Genomic DNA, 17627 nt, shown 5'->3' on the forward strand with positions numbered 1-17627 from the left:
AAAGTAGTGAAAGCAGCCACCGCCATCTGTGAATTCGAGGTCAGCCTGGACTACAGAGTGAGTTCCAGGACAGTCAGGAAAACACAGAGAAACCTTATTTTGAAAAACAAACAAGCAAACAAGCAAGCAGTATTGCAGGCTTGATCTCTCCACCCAACTCTTCATTTTAGGTCCAAACTGTTCATTTGGGAGGGTGATGATGACCTTGAATGCACAGTCTTTGCCTTTGTTTCCTCGATTCCTGTCACAAGCTGTACCCAGCGCTGCCTGAGGAATCAGCCATTTTCCCGAGGACAGAGTTCCTTTGAGTGGATGGTCTCAAGAAACCAAGAGTTGGGGCCTGGGGAGACAGTCAGAGGTAAAGGTGCTTGCTTCCAAACTCAGTGACCTGAGTTCCATCCCCAGGACTCATATGGTGGAAGGAGAGAGCTGAGTCCAGCAAGTTGCCCTCTGACCTCCACAAGTGCACCATGAAAACAAACACAAACAAACAAGCACCAAGAGATGGAAGGCAGCTGTGCCCATTGCTACTGAGACATATCACTTCTGGAACCTTCCCATGGATAGAAATAGTATATATATATATATATATATATATATATATACACATACATACATACATATATATATTTAAATAGGATATATATCTATATCAAGTGAATTTAAATATTTATAACTCAAATTTAAAATCACATGCTTTAAAAATGTAATATATTTATTAATTATTTGAAAATTTCATGCAATGTATTTTGATCATATTCACCCTGCCTCCTTTCCCCTATGTCCTTCCAGATCCATTCTCCCACCTCCTCAATCCCCCAACATGTGTCCTGTTTAAAAAAAATTATAATCTACTGAGTCCAATTTGTGCTACCCATATGTTCCTCTGTGTGTGTGTGTGTGTGTGTGTGTGTGTGTGTGTGTGTGTGTGTGTGTGTGTGTGTGTCTGTCCATTTGGGCCTGTTGACCTACCAAGGACCACACCCTTACACACATTCCTCTCCCCTGAAACCATCAACACATCTCAGTTAGGGAAGTTTGCTCTCTGTTGATATGATAAATACCATGGGTAAAGAAAAAGAATTTGTTTCAGCTTATACTTCCAGGTAACAGTCTACCACTAGAGAAAGTCAGGGCAAGTACTCAAGGCAGGAACCTAGGGACAGGAACTGAAGCAGAGACCATGAAGGAAGGTTGCTTACAGTCTTGCTCCTTCTGGCTTACACACAAGAACCCAGGACCACCTCCCCAAGGGTAGCATTGCCCACAGTGGGCTGGCTACCCCGCATCAATCAACAGTAAAGACAGTGCCCCAGAGACATGGCCACAGGGCCAATTTGACCTGGGCAGTCCATCAATTGAGACTGTTTTTTCCAGGTGACTCTTGGTTGTGTCCAGATGACAATAAACACTAAGCAGGACAGAGTAGAGGCTCATGAACCTCTCCCCTGCTCTGTACTTGGATGTTGACTGGATTAGCCTTACGCAGGCAAGCACACCTGCAGTGAGTTCATGCATGCACAAGACACGGCTTCACTCTAGCCCTCTCCAACCTCTGGCTCTTACCATCTTTCCGCCCCCTCTTCTGCAACGGTCCCTGAGCCTTGGAGGGTGTGTGTGTGTGTGTGTGTGTGTGTGTGTGTGTGTGTGTGTGTGTGTGTGTGTGTGATACAGATGTCTCATTGGTGGCTAAGCACTCCACTGGCCTTCTTGGCCAGTTGTGAGTTTCTTCGTTAACCATCCACTGTACAAACTCCTCTATGGTGATATTTTATTTGTATTAAAATGTTATTTGTAGGTTAATAAATAAAGTTGCCCGGGGGTCAGAGCTATTAGCAAGCCATTGGAAAGCAGGGCAGTGGTGGCGTACTCTTGTAATCTCAGCACTTGGTAGGCAGAGCTAGGTAAGTCTCTGTGTGTTCAGGGATACAGCCATTATTGGATACACATGCCTTTAATCAATACCAATCATGGAAAACCTGGAGGCCTATACAGACAGGCCGTGAGGAGGCGGTCATGTGGTTGGGTTTACAACCAATGAGAAGGCAGGACAGGAACTCTATATAAAGACTTTAACACAGGGGTAGCTCTGGTTCGGAGAGGTAGGACCACCGCAGGAGGAAGGGTAAGGTTTTAGCTCTTAGCTCTGACCTCTTGGCTTTCTTCTTTGCATTGGTTGTGTTTCTTATTTAATAAGAAGGTTGGTTACATCTACACTCCTCTGATGAGGTGTGAGGACTGCACTAATATCCAGGTAGGGGCATATGGATTTAGATGGCAGCTGGACACTAGGTCCGTTTAGCGGCTAATGGTTGTAGGTTTACCTCTGTGGCCTGGCTGGATTCACTTTTCCAGGTTATGTGTTTCCTTCTGAGGAGCAGTGCTGGCTGTCACTCTGGATCTCGGCCAGGATTTATCTTAATGAGGTTTACAAATGACAACTCTAGAATTGTATTCTTTGTTTACTAACTAGAAATTTCTATAAAGAAAAAAAAAACTCTCTTAACATTAGCTGCTGTCTTCTCCTCTTCCTCCTCCCTTTCCCTTCCTTCCCTTTCTCCTCTTCCCCGCTCTTTATTTGGATCTTAAACACAGCCCACACCATTCACAGTGTGGATTCCCATGTTTCTTTGCATCCTTGTCAGAGAAGGACAATTCTATTGTTTCTTTGTGTATGCCTCATGCTCACAGAGGGAAGCCATGCCTCTTAAAGGATGAGTGACAGGTAAAAACTTCTTCATATGCACTGCACCCATGAGGCCTGGTTCCGATTGAGATTTCCACACTGGTACTGAGATCTGGTACCTGTGTGCAGGTGTCTCCACACTGACCGCCTTCCTTGCTCTCACAGCACATCTCTACCTCATAACTGCTTCCGGGGCTCCACTATTCTGTTCTGCTCTTCGCATTTGTTCCTTACAGGAGCAGGGTTCCTGCAGCTTCCCGGCATCCATCTCTACAAACTGTCTCTCCCTTTCCAGTGGCCTTATTTTTAAATGAGACTCAGAGTGTTTTCCTTTTCTCTTTGCGGTGCTGGAGATGCAGCCCAGGACTGTTGCTAGAGTTTTCCTGCCTGGCCCACAGTCAGGACAAACTCTCTCACCTGCCAGTCCCACAGCCACTCAGACCCGACCAAGTAAACACAGAGACTTATATTGGTTACAAACTCTATGGCTGTGGCAGGCTTCTTCCTAACTGTTCTTACAGCTTAAATTAATCCATTTCTATTAATCTATACCTTGCCACGTGGCTTGTGGCTTACTGGTACTTTACATCTTCCTTGTCCTGATGGCGGCTAGCAGTGTCTCTCCCACCCAGCTTCCTGTTCTCTCAATTCTCCTCTCTGTTAGTCCCGCCTATACTTCCTGCCTGGCCACTGACCAATCAGTGATTTATTCATTGACCAATCAGCAACACATTTGACATACAGACCATCCCACAGCACAGGACTTTGCACACCATGGGCAAGCAGTCTAAAAAACAAGCCACACTCCCAGCCTGAATGCTTTCATTTTGTTTAAAACCCTAGTTTCCCTGGGATGACTCAGAGCTGAGCATGCTGGATGAATTTTTCTCAGAAACTTGGTGACTCTCTTAACATGTAGGTCAATTGTTTCTTCTTGTTCTAGCATTTTGTAGCAGGAATCTTAAAAGGTCTTATTAATAAAAACAAACCTGGAGCCAGTTATTGGGGTGAATGCTGGAAGATCAGAGAAGCAGAACAAGCCACAGCCACCTCACCTTGCCAATTCCTCAGCTGATCCTGTTTCCTCAGACTGGAAGCCTCTGAATCTCATCCAGAATGAATCTCAGCTGAACTGTTGCTCAAAAGCCTAAAAGCTTAACCAGCTCTAGTTCCTGGTTTTCACGCCTTATATACCTTTCTGCTTTCTGCCATCACTTCCTGGGATTAGAGGCTCACTTCCTGGGATTAAAGACATGAGTCATCATGCCTGGCTGTTTCTAGTGTGGCTTTAAACTCAGAGAGATCTGGATGGATCTCTGCCTCCCAAGTAATAGGATTAAAGGTGTATGTGCCACTATTTTCTGGCCTCTATGTCTAGTGGCTGTTCTGTTCTCTGACCCCAGATAAGTTTATTAGGGTGCACAATATTTTGGGGAACATAATATCACCACAGCATTTTTAATATAACTTTAAATATTAATTCTGCTTGATTTATTTAGGTTTCTTCTTTCAGGATCATGTGCGTTAGCTTGCTCTGTTTTCTCTCACTTTCTTCCTATTTTTACTTTTTTCTGTTTCTTTCTGTGTTTGTGGATGTTCTGATTCCTCCTATGTGACCTTTTGTCCTGTATCTATCATCCCTCATTAGTGCGCTTTTCATTTTTGAGGTATGTCTGTCCCTTTAAAGTCTATGTCTATTTCTAATCAGAATTTTTGAATTTCCGACTTGTGCTGCAGTAAAAGAATTATTTCATGTGTGCGTGTGTTTTGTCTGCTTGTGTGTCTGTGTGCCATGTGCATACAGTGTCAGCAGCCAGAAGAGACACTGGATCCCCTAGGACTGGCGTTACATATGGTGTGAGCAGCCATGTGGGTGTTGGAAATTGAACTGGAGTTCCGTGCAAAAGCAGTCAGTGTTCTTCACTGCTGAGCTGGCTCTCTAAGCTCCTGTACTGTATTTGAATATTTGTACTTACTTTTAGTTAATTAACGTTAAGATGCTTCCAAAACACATTCTCCCCTTATATGTTTCTAGAGGAGTATTTTAATTAGTTGCTGTGCTGCACTACCATTTTCTGCATTATTATTGATTGCGCGTGTGTGTTCAAGTGTGCGTGTGTCCGTGCCATGCACAGGTGTAGAGGTCAGAGGACAGCTTTCTGGAGTCAGTTCTCTCTTTCCACCCTCTTGAGGAGGTGTCTTCTCCGTGGTTGTTAATGTCCCCTGCACTCCAGATCAGCTGGCCTTTGAGATGCCAGGTGAGTCTCCCATTCCTTCTCCCATCTTGCTGTAGGAGTGCGGGGATCACAGAAGCATACTGAGTCTGGCTTTTCCACATGAACTCCAGGGGTCAGACTCAGGTTGTCAGGTTTGAGCACGAAGTGCCTTTACTCATGGCACATCTCACTAACCCCTCATGTCTTACTCTTTTGGAAACTAGGAAGATATGTGGATGCCCTATTCTGTCCACGATAAAAGAAGTGTACAGATCTAGCCCAGCCATAAGGGGTGACTCGAGTGGAGGGAGGGACACAGTGGCTCTGACTGCTTATGATTTCTTAGTTCCAGGGCACTGGATTGGTTATTTTTCTTTCTGTTGTGACCGAGTACCCTACAGGAGCAACTTCATGGGGGAAGGGTTTCTTTTGGCTTACAGTTTGAAGGGATACGGCTCATGGTGGTGGGGAAAGCTGAGGGGGCTGGGGCGTGTAGTCAGAAAACAGAGGTGGGCTCCTAGTCACCCCAAGACCAACCCCCACTGACTTCCTCCTCCCAGCAAGGCACCTCTTCTATCTCGGAAGGCTCATAACCTTCTGAAATGGCACCACCAGCCAAGGACCCAAGTGTGAGCCAATGGGGTAACGTTTTGTATTCAGACCACAACAGGTACCCTCTTCCCTTGGTGCAGAGGTGGGGGTGGTGTGCCTTGCCCCTCTTTCTGTGCCCTGAGACTTAAGGAAATCTTATCCTGTCCTGGTGTTTGGGGGCAGTGAGAAATCACTTGCTGTTTTTCTGATAAGCTGGGGTAAATTTCTGTTCTGAGACATCCCCTTGGCAATGGGGCCTTGTTTTATCCAGTCCAGGTCCTGACAAGCTGAGGGAGGTTTAAGTGCAGGGATGAACCTATCCAGCCGGTCCCCAGTGGCCAGAAGGTGAAAACCAGATGTTATGTCCCAGACAAAATGCCTTCACTGAAACTGGGAGAGTTGATTTCAAGTTGGGGAAGCTGGAACTAAAGTACAGTGCAGATGTGAAGCATGATGGGAAGCAGGAAGCTGGAGGCAACCTGGGTGCATGTGTCACATAAAATGCACAGCCCTGGCTGTCTTGGAACTCACTCTGTAGAGCAGGCTGGCCTCGAACTCACAGAGATCCACCTGCCTCTGCCTCCCAAGTGCTGGGTTTAAAGGTGTGCACCACCACTGCCAGGCTTAAATGACAGTTTCTTAATTCCCGACAGGCTCCCAGTTCCTTTAGAGACCGTCCTACCACTGGAAGACCCCTGCCACTGGCCTTTCTCTACTATAGACATTCTGCTTTCCCACCCATGTCCTGGAATCCTTGGATCCTGACCTCCATGGTCTCAGCCAAACTCCATCTCCTCATCACCAAGAAACACCTGTCCCCAGCCATGAAAGAAGTCATAAAAGTGTAAGAAAACCAATGCAAAAATTTATATTTTATTTGAATTCAAAAAATTTAAAATTGCTTTCAAATTCCGGAAAGTACCATAATGCAGAACCCCAGGGGGAAGCCTCATATACAGAGACAGATAAATTAAATGCATATACTGCAGACAAGCCGAGACGGGGTGTAGATTACATATTTACAGCAAGTGATGCTTTCTGAAAACCATATTTATACATTTTATTACATTTACAAAAAAGGCTTCCGCTACCATTTACCTACAATAATGAAAAAAAAAATGTACACCTTTTTTTCTGTCTTTTTGGTACTGTACAAACTTTGTATAATAAAAATATATCTCTGTACAAAAGATTTTTTTGTTTTTGTTTTACTTTTTTTTTCTCCTCGTGGGATGGAGGTGGTAGGTAGAGGGGTATGGATGGTGGGTGAAGGACTTAATTTGCCTGGTCCCCTTCCAAGCCTCTGGGGTTGAAGAGAAAGTGCCCAAGGCCAAAGAGGGTGGCACACAGCAGGTGTTCCTCAGAGTGTCTCCAGGGACCTTCCAAGGACACACAGGGGAGGGAGAGGGGCGGGGCTGGGGGAGCGCACTGGGTCGGCTGTGAGGAAGTAGGGGGAAGGAGCCGAGAAACCCCTGTATTCCTTACCAGGGGCAGAAAAGAATGAGCATGAGCAAATTTGTCTAGACTGGTCCTCTCCCACCTGGTGGTGCAGGGATGCTGAGTCCCAGAGTGTGTGTGGGCAGGAGTGGGCCTACCCTCGAAGTCTTCAATGCATCTGCTGGAAACTGACACCCCTTACTTCAGCCCATTGTCATACAGCTCTTCTAATTGTTCCAACCCTGGAGGGGGCGTGAGAGCTGCGGGGCTCTGCCCCTCCACCCCCACACATTCTATGTTATTTCAATATGCCCTATAAACATCTGAGGCTGGCATCCCTGTGAAAGCAGGGGTGTACTCTCATAGGGACCTTCCCGAGGACAGAGAAAGTGACTCTAAATGTCATCATGTTGATTTCTAAACTCACAAGCTCCCCGACCACACTCATATGGAGTTCATTAATGACCTAAACACAGTGACATTGTCTAAATCAGTGGTTCTCAATCTTCCTAGTGCTGCGACCCTTCAATACAGTTCTTCACGTTGTGGTGGCCCCCAACCATAAAATTATTTTTGTTGCTACTTCATAACTGTACTTTTGCTACTGTTATGAATCGTAATGTAAATATCTGATATGAGGATGGTCTTAGGTGACCCCTGTGACAGGGTCATTTGACCCCCAAGTTGAGAACCGCTGGTCTAAATGAATCCAAGCCACCTGCAAGGGACTGGAGAGAGGATGACTTTCACTCAGTTTTGACGAAGGAGCTGCCAGGTCCTCTGCTATGGTTGTGGGCTGTTGGAAGCCGAAAGTCAAGCACCAATTCAGGAGGCTGGGGGACTGGGTCCTTGACCTGGTGCTGCCCAGGCACAGACAGGAGAGCCTAGATTAGACACGGGCATCCTCCTGTGGAGATTCCCCTGCCTTCCTGTCTTGGGTGCCCATTGTAGCCCTGGGATTTTTGGCAGCAGGTTCAGTAGACTTCATGGTCAGAGAGATTTGTGTTTGCCTCCGCTGTACCCAAATGCTGTGGCTCATGCCTCCATCTTCCCTGACCTCTGAATGGGAGTCACAAATCCTGCTTTGGTGGTGTTTTAGGAACTAGAAATACCACAGAAAGAGTCAGGCACAGAGAATAAATCATTAAGCAGCGGCCGCCACCTTGTGGGAGCCAGGGCTGTCTTGCTCTGGTCCAGAGTCTTCTCTCCTCTTAGTCAGTTGACAGCTGGATGTGACCCTGGGCTTCTTGGTCAGATTCCTGTTCTATGCCCCAACCCTGACACTGCTTTACCCTTCTTTTCCAAAGGTGCCCAGGACCCAAATGACTTTTTAATTCACTGGGTTTAGAACTTGATGCCATTATGGCTGAAAAAAGTTGAATTACCAAACTATGTCTGAAGATCTGCCTCCCCTCCCCCACACCTTTCTTCCAAGTTATCTTTGTTGTCATTGTGCAAATGGAACCACCCCTGCAGACAGGTGGCTTCTGCATACTACCTACCATGAGATGTGTCCTACTTAGTCATTCTCCTTGTCCCCACACATGGGAGAGGGACATGTTGGTTTGAGAGGTAATGGTGCCTCCTTCAGCATTTCTTCTGTGTTTGTGGGGAACAGTGTCCAGGGCATCTTTCACACACACACACACACACACACACACACACACACACACACACACACTTCCCTTTTTTAAGCCTCTGTGTTCTCTTCCATGGGACACAGTGAAGGAGAGGCTGTGTGTGTGTGCTTGGGCGCACACCCACAATTCACTCTGCTGTTTGAATCCATGAACTGCCTTCCTCCATCCGCAGTACCTCTTCCTTTACTGCCCCGAGCCAGGGCATAGTGGGGTCCTCTCCAGGGTGGCGAGCACAGATGGCGGCAGGGCGGGCCAGGGCCTGAGTCCCAGCAGTGGCAGACGTAGGCGGAGGGACAGACGAAGATGGGCACTGGGCACTGGGCACTGTGCTCAGGGGAGCTCCTTCCTGCCCCCTGGGGAGCTGGGAACCAACAGACCACAGCAGGTTGGAGGAGGAGAGGAAGGGGTGGGGTGAGGTGGGAACAGAAGTGGGCGGGACAAAGAGGCAAAGCCAAGCAAGAAGAAAGGAAAGGCATCAGTTGGGTCCATCTTCTGCCTTCGGTTTTTAGTCTTCTCAAACTGGGGATGGGGACATGTAGGGAGTGCGTGATGGCAGAGCATTTATTACTGCCCCCCACCGTGTGTGTGTGTGTGTGTGTGTGTATGTGTGTGTTTGTGTGTGTGTGTGCATGCACACGTGCTGTGCCTGCATGTTCACTTTTGCATAAGCACACATTGTGAGGTGCTCATGCATGCATGTATGTGTGTGGAGGCCAGATGCTGACTTTGGTATCTTCACACATCAGCTAGTCTGGCAGCTAGCTTGCCCCAGACATTCCGTCTCTGCCTCCCAAACAATGGGATTACAGGGAGTTGCCACATCCACCTGGCTTTCATGTGAGCCCTGAGAATCTGAACGCCGGCCTTCAACTTGTGTGGTGAGAGCTTTCATCTGAGCTATCTCCCCAGCCCCCAAACCCTTGTGGGTAAACTTTCCAACTGGGGGCTAAATTCTGACCCACTCTTCTTAGGTGTGTGGTCTTGTTCAAGTTCATTAATGTGCATGTGCTTAACTTCAATTTTCTCATTGGCAATGGGTGTCCTAACGCAAGTGGCCAGCTCTTTGTGCCTGTGGTGTGGGGGTGTCCATATATGCAGGAGCAGTGCATACACAGGCCCCTGTGCCCCCTGAGACCAGTCTGTTTCCCACCCTCCAGCCCCCAATCTCACCGGCTGCTGGCGGCGGGGCTCTCGGTGGCGGAGGCAGTAGCAGCCAGGCCTGGGGGCTATACCGCAGTACACACTGTGCTGACTGTGAACTCCGCCTCGTTGTTCATGATGTCTGTGGGCTGGATGTTGCGGTCATACATGGGGTTCTCAAATGTGGCCCGAACATTTGTGTTCTCGTGGCCAGCATAGCCGTTGAATGGAACTTTGGGTCTTCTCCTGGGAATAAGAGACAGTGACCTTGAACTAAAGGGCGAGACACAGGGTCCAAAGCAAGAGAGGAGCGGGTTTCTTCCCCCTTTTAGAAAGTTACACTCTTCTGGGTCAGGAGGTGCTGGCTGGGATGGGGTGGGCTGGGTACTCAGCTGCATTCCTCAGCCTCTGCCTTCAGGGTGCTAGGGCTGGGTATACAGCTGCTCTCCCTGGCCTCTGCCTTCAGGGTACTAGGGCTGGGTCTGCCTTCAGGGTACTAGGGCTGAGTACACAGCTGCTCTTCCTGGCCCCCCTGCCTTCAGGGTACTAGGGCTGGGTACACAGCTGTTCTCCCTGGCCTCTGCCTTCAGGGTACTAGGGCTGGGTCTGCCTTCAGGGTACTAGGGCTGGGTCCACAGCTGCGCTCCCCAGCCTCTGCCTTCATCGTACCTGTGCTTGTAGAGATAGAGCACGAAGCCCGCGATGATGAGGGCAATGAAAGGCACCAGGATGGCAGCTGCCACTGAGCTGCTGTTGGAAGCAAAGTGGCGGCCGATGGACTCGGGATCTGATTCCAACAGCCTGAGGTCTGCAAAGTGCCAACGCATAACACTCAAGTCACAGACTCACCTGGAGGTGATGCTCCCTGCCGGCCACTCTGCGCTGCAGCAGAGCATTGGGTACTGTCACATGCTCTAGTTCAGCGGGCAGACGCCCGTGCCCAGACCTCAGCTGCCTGCCTTACACTCTCAGATAGCTCCCTGGAGGCCACTGGTACCGGTACCAGTCACATTGTGTCCCAAGGACTGTGTGGGGGTGGGGGGTGGGGAAGGGGGAGGAGGATGCAGGCAGGGTGGGGGTGGGGGACTGACTTCCCATCTCTCCCCAGGGTCCCCACGGAAAACAGCAGGCAGATGAACCTGAAACCCTATCTATGAACATGACCTTCAAAGGATGCAGTTCTTTGGAAGTTTCTACACTTTTCCTGGCCATCAAAGCCTGTTACCAGATGAAAACTTTCTTCAGATGAAGCCATGACACACACACACACACACACACACACACACACACACACACACACACACACACACATCTCACTATGAAGCTGGATTGCCATGGCTGGAGTGAGGCGGGAGGTATGAAACTTCACAACTCACTCCATTGACTCCTCCTGAAGGGCCACCTAACTGAGGGGCTAGGGATCAGTGAGGGACAGGGAGTTGGCTGTGGAACTTTGTGTGCTGGGGTCTTCCTAGTGCTTGACTGAGGGTTCTGGGACCATCTCAGAAGGTGTAAGAGCTGCTGCATGTTGGAGCCCTTGAAGGCAAAGCCGAGATGATTGTGTGGAGGTGTGGAGAGGGAGGCGTGCAAGGAGTAGATCTGAGCTGACTAGAGAGAGAGCTTTCTGGAGGTGAGAACCGTTGGAGAAGGGAATGGATTGTCTGGTAGGCAGGGGCCCTGGGGGTGGGAGGTCATGGTGTGTAGGATACAGAGGTGGCTTTCGAGGACACATGATGGCCTCCTGGCTCTTTCTTTACTGTTCCCAAGAAGGTAGGACCCTATCTCACATGATCCAGAGTCTCTGGGTCAGGGCCTATGTCTGGAATGAGGATTTTTCCTTGAATACTTTCAAGCACGCAGAGTCCTAGTCTGAGACAGGACAAACAGGAGAAGGTGCCTTGGTGTTTGGGATTCTTGTCTGTAACTTAAGGATAATCCCAGCCTCCTGGGAAAATGCTGAGGAAGAAATGACATTCTAGGGAAGGACAGCCTGATAGCTCATGTAGGGGTGTTCAGGGATTGCCTGGTCCTTTGGGTTGGGGTGACGCCTGTGGTATCCAGTGGCTAGTATAGCAGCCCAGGGCTGAGTGTCAGGTCTAGGGTCTGTTTTTGGAACGATATCACAGCTTTTCTGAGTCCAAGAAACCCTTTCTCAGGTGGAGAAATTCACCAGCTTCCTTCTCTCCCCAGAACACAGCTCCTCCCCTGCCCCCTGAGCTCACACTCCCAGGACAGATGCTAGTTACCAAGTCTTTGAAAGCCGAACTGCCCAAAGCCTTGGCCCTTGACGGAGCCTTGGTAGACGAAGGTGCCTCCTGAAGACTCTGAGGAGACCTGTGATAGCAGAGATGGGGAGGGAGGGGGGAAGAAAGGGAGAGAGGGGGAGAGGGAGGGAGAGAGAGCGGAAGGGAGGGAGGGAGAGAGGGACAGAGGAAGAGAGGGAGGGAGAGAGGGAGGGAGAGAGAGAGGGAGGGGGGGATAGAGAGAGGGATGGAGGGAGGGGGAGGGGGAGGGAGAGAGAGGAAGGAACGGGGAGAGAGGTAGGTAGGTAGAGAGAGAGACAGAGGGGGGAGGGGTAAGACATGCTAGAACAATCTGGAGCTTCTGCCAGACCAGAGCATAGCTGACATGTTTGTCTTAGTTGGCAGAGCAGGGGCATCTACTAGATGTGAGATAGAAAAAAAAAATGTTTTCTTTTCTTCTCTTTCTTTTTCTGGATTTTTGAAGCAGGATCTCAAGTAGCCTAGGCAGGTCTCAAACTTCTGTATAGCCAAGGATGGCCATGAACTCTTGTTCCTCCTGCCTCTGCTTCCCAGGTACTGGGATGGGAGGCCTAAGCCACTGTCCTTGTCCTTTGGCTTCTACTGTTCACACCACCTCGTGCTTCAGTTCTTGTTTGTAGAATGGCATGTATGCCATACTCTGAGGTCCTGAGTGACACAGTGACGTCCTTGACGCCATCTTTAGTAGGTCTTGGGCACATGTGAGTGTGGTGATATATTGTGTACCCTAATAAACTTGCCTGAGGATCAGAGGACAGAGCCAGCCACTAGATTAGACATAGAGGCCAGGCAGTGGTGGCACACACATTTAATCCTATCACTTGGGAGGCAGAGATCTGTCTGGATCTCTGTGAGTTCAAGGCCGCACTGGGTTACATGAGATTGATCCAGTATAGGAGAGAAACAGAGCCAGGCAGTGGTGGCACACACCTTTAATCCCAGCACTTGAGATCTCATGCCTTTGTTTGGGAAGCACACACGCCTTTAATCCCAGAAAGTAGTATGGTGGGGCAGAGAAAGTTATATAAGGTGTGAAGAAACAAGAACTCACTCTCTTTAGGCTGAGGATTTCATAGAGGTAAGAACTAGTGGCTGGCTGTTCTGATTCTCTGATTTTTCAGCTTTCACCATGATATCTGGCTCTGAGTTTTTTTTATTAAAAGACCATCTAAGATCCGAACAACATGTGAGCTCTTACTCCTTTGTGATGAAAACCGACTTGTGGATCGCCACAGAGCTGATAGAACTATGAGAGAAATGAGCCCCACAGAGTGAACACATTTTGGAGAGTTTCTGGCAGTTCCAGAGGATGTTGTTTTATGAGGTGGCTGGGACATAACCTGTGTGTGCCCGCCTGCACCTGACCCTCCTGGTGTCCTATCACGGCCTGTCATCTTAGCAGCTGGAGTATGCTTTGAGGATGCTGCAGGTGTACTCCTCAAACCCATGTTCCAGGCCTAGGGTGCTCTTTGTCTGGTGGCTTCATCTGTTCCCTCAGACAGACCCTGGATGGCTGTAGAAGGGGCCCCGGTTGTCAGCTGCTCCTGGTCCCTTGATCTTTATCGTTTCCTGGCCTGCACTCCTCACTCCAAGTCCCATCTTCGACCCTTCCCTTTTTACATCTGGTGATCCTTCTGGCACGTCGGAGACCCTTGTTCCTTCTCTCCCCCTAGCACTGTTGAATCCATTTATCCCTCTCAGCATTTGAACTGCTGCTAAGACTGGTACTGAATACCAGGGACATACAGGCACCCTAGGCACACCAGGGAACTAACTGCAGGTGCCGGCCCCTGGAGGAGTCACTTGGTTCTCCAGGTGGGTTTACAAAGCAGAATCTCTCAGCCATGATGCTCCACCAGCGAGGCCTCCTCAGCTCTACTACTCCAGCCTGTTAGACCTCGTGTTCTTTTCCCATTCTCTCTCTTCCCTCTAGGGATCAAGGACAGCCATGTGGGAGCTGGGACAGGTGAAGTCCATGCTTGACCCTCCTCCCACCGTGAACTCAGAAGGTACCTGCACAAGACCATTATTAGGGACTGGTTTTTCCTTTGTGAATGTTCTACAAGGTGTGTATTTCCCACAAAGACATACAAAGAGATTCCCACCTCTCTCTTCTGTGTCCTGGCCTCTGCAGCTGTGCTAAATAAGGCCCAGTCCACATCTCAAATCTGAGCACACATCTCAGGGAGTCACTGGGGATTTACCTTTTTCCAGCCCATACCCACTGCACTACGGCCTTTGCTCTCATACCCTGACCCCTGATTCTTGCTTCCTGTTCAATGGTGGAGCTCACATATCCCTCTCAGACACAGTAACCCTTGACTTTGAGTCTTCAAGCCTCTTTTATCCCCGCTTTGTCCACTCCATTAGCTGACCAGGACTCCCTGGCTGCTAGTCCTGCTCTCAAGACTCCCCAGGTTTCCATGTGACCTCAACAGTTTCCAAAACCTGTCATCCCTTCCCTGCAGCAATCTGGGAATGGGGGTAGGGTACAAGGCCTGGTGGTGACCAATTTGCTGCACTTACGTGGCCATCTAATGCCCAGTGGTCGTCTTTGAACTTGTTCACAAAGCTCTCCACAGGCCCTGTGACCTGGTAGACCTGAAGCAGGAGGCGAAAATCTTCCTTCTTATAATTTCCTGGAGAAAGAAAGTAGGTTATACTTGAACCTGTGAAAGATCTCAAAATCTACCTCTGTGGGTGCCAAGGGCATGTGTGAAATGTGTGTGTGGATGCTGGGGGACATGTCCCCTGCACACGTACCGATGCATAAGCCCAGAACGTGTTTGTATGTGGTTGAACATGGGTGTGTGCAAGAATGTGAAGATGAATCTTGATAACTGAACTACTAGATAGGGATTCTATTTTTGTATGTGTGATCAAAAGTATGATTTTTGGCCGGGCGGTGGTGGTGCACACCTTTAATCCCAGCACTCGGGAGGCAGAGCCTGGCGGATCTCTATGAGTTTGAGGCCAGCCTGCCCTACAGAGTGAGATCCAGGACAGGCACCAAAACTACACAGAGAAACCCTGTCTTGAATAAAACAAAACAAAACAAAACAAAACAAAACAAAACAAAAAACAAAAAACCAAAAAACAAAACCAAAAACCAAAAACTTGGAGGCACAAATGTATTCTGATGGAGTATGTTCATTCCCAAACTGGTATTTGTTTGAAAGTTTCATTTGACATTATTAAAATGTGTGTGTGCTCGCGCGTGCACACATGTGCAGGTACCTGTGAAGGCCAGAAAGAGCTGCCTTCACGCCAGTGCTGGGAACCAAAGGTAGGTCCTGTTCAAGAGCAGCAAGTGCTCTTAACCACCAAGCAGTCTCCCTCAGCCCCCAAATTGGTATATTTTATCCTGTAGATGTGATATAATGAAACCACTTACATTTTATCCCAGGGAAATGCTCTGTTTCTAGTCTTTTGTAATATAAATATAATTCTAAAGTGAACATTGTATATACTCTTATAAATTTTAAACTTTCTCCATTTTAATTTGGTATGGCAAAATAATTAATGAATACAATAATTTTCAAGGTTCCTGTTAGGAACTGCCCAGCCATTCCCTGGAATGGCTGGTCGATTGTGTGCTTTGTCAGTACTGAGCTGGTCTATCATCAAGGGTTATACCTTGATGGGATTGGTGGGAAATCACATTCTGTGTTTGCTTTTCTCATTCTGATTATGATTGAAAGTATTTTTTCGTTAGTTTATTGACTGCACTTGGCTGCTGGGACATCTCTGCTTCTCCCTTTGGCTCAGTCTCCAGGCTCTCTCTCTTTTCTTTGAGAGATCTCTTCATGTGTTTGAGTCGCTGTGGTTGTCATTAGTCCGTGGGCAGGAGGAACAGGCACCCACTTTTCCCTGACCACCAGGCCGGTCTGAGCTCCACCTGACCCTGTGAGGTGGTGACACAGACTCATCCCGCCTGAGATGTGCACCGGCCACCCCTGCACCTGCCCTGCTTTCACAGACACAGTTGCTCCCATACCTGCCAAGTGCAGCTCCACCCCACTGTGGTCGATCATGGTGGCGTTGACTTTGCTGTTGGCTACCTGGAAGCCAGTCACTCTAAGCATGGCTGGCTGTTTCTTCCCCTGGTACTCATAGGCTCCTTTCCACAAGGAATTCTTGGCAAAGACATCTCCTGGAACTGGAGGGATTGGGGAACGCATGAGTTAGTCTTTGAACGTTGCTGGGACAGCCGGGATCACCAGGTGGTTGATCCTAGCTTATACACGGAGCTCTTCTTTCCTCAGTGTCTGAAGTGGAGGTGATGGTAGGGTGCCCTGGTGATTGTGTGATCCTCTTGTATCTTAGAGTGGACAGGTGGAGGAAACTGAAGCTGGCATACCAAAGAGACATCTGCATGTCCACGGTCATTACAACTACTTGCAGAAGCCAAACTATGACAACTGCAGTATCTGTGGGTGAATGGACAAAGAAAATGGACTAAACAATAAAATGCCATTCATCTCCAAAAAAGGAAAATCTTTTCTTGTGTGATAAGATGGTTGAACTTGGAGGACATGATGCTATATGAAATAAGTCCGAGGCAGAAAGATTATTGAGAGCTACCATTTACAGACCAAGCTAAAATGTCAAACTTTAGAAGCAGAGGGTGGGGAGAAGTGGGATTGGGGGTGTTAATGCATGGCCAAAGGGAACAAAGTCTTAGCTGGGCAGGAGGGACTTTAGTGGTCTACTGTCCAGTGTCACGGCTATGGTTAATAATAATATACTGTATATCTTAAATGTGCTTAAAGAGTATATTTTAAATGTTCTAAGTGAGGTGATGAATGTTAATTAGCTTCATGCAATTATATTATAATATATACACAACATAACTTCATATTGTGCTTTATAAACATGTACTTGTTAGTTAAGAGTGAAATATAAATGTATTTGTATATAGGTGGATATTAGCTGTTAGGTCAATGATAACCAAGCTACCATCCATAGAACCACAGAGGTTAGGTATAGATTAAGGGACTAGAATTAGGGGGACAGACAGATCTCCCTAGGAAAAAAATAGAATAAATAGCTATGGATGGATGGGAGGCTGGAATATGAGGACCACGTAGGTTGGGGAAGAGGGGGATGAGAGAGGAAATGCAGGAGAGAAGCTAAAATTAAGGACCATTTGAGGGGTAGTGTGGAAATCTAATAATACAACAATAGTTTCCCAAAATACACACATATATGAAGGTGATCTAAATGAAACTGCCCAATAATGGGGGAGACAGAGCCCCAACTGGCCATCTCTTGTGTCCAAATGAAGCTTCCAGGACTGGGAGTTGTTGGCCAAAGGGGTCCCATCGGAATCCTCAAATAATCCAGGCTAATGCCAAGACTATAGGTTGCCCCCCACAAACCTAGGGCAAGGTGTAATTGCTGAAGACAACACCCACACGGCTTGTTGAGCACAGAGATGTCAAGCTGGTGCCTGTATGAAGCCTTTACCCATATGGGCTAGCATCTTCTGTACAGGAAGGCACTCTGCACACTACCAAAGGGGAAATGTAAACACCAGCCCAGTCACAAACCCTTTGATCTACAATGGTGCCCTGCCTGCAAGACACACCAGGGCAATGGTGGCACGAAACTTATGGGACTAACCAACCAACAT

The 17627-nt window shown here is 48.1% G+C and overlaps 1 protein-coding gene across 1 annotated transcript in view; it reads right to left on the minus strand.

Moving 5' to 3' along the window:
* Positions 1-6338: 6338 nt before the first annotated feature.
* Positions 6339-17627, minus strand: part of Csmd2 (CUB and Sushi multiple domains 2) — a 573936-nt gene continuing 562647 nt past the window's right edge. The window contains 6 exon segments of the mRNA XM_052718591.1: positions 6339-8931; positions 9741-9956; positions 10380-10518; positions 11957-12044; positions 14519-14631; positions 15990-16151. Of these exon segments, the coding sequence (XP_052574551.1) occupies positions 9797-9956; positions 10380-10518; positions 11957-12044; positions 14519-14631; positions 15990-16151 (662 nt within the window). The 3' untranslated portion in view covers positions 6339-8931; positions 9741-9796.

Source organism: Peromyscus californicus, unplaced genomic scaffold (genome assembly GCF_007827085.1).
Source record: "Peromyscus californicus insignis strain IS unplaced genomic scaffold, ASM782708v3 Scaffold_5__1_contigs__length_169319896, whole genome shotgun sequence".
Classification (NCBI taxonomy): Eukaryota; Metazoa; Chordata; class Mammalia; order Rodentia; family Cricetidae; genus Peromyscus; species Peromyscus californicus.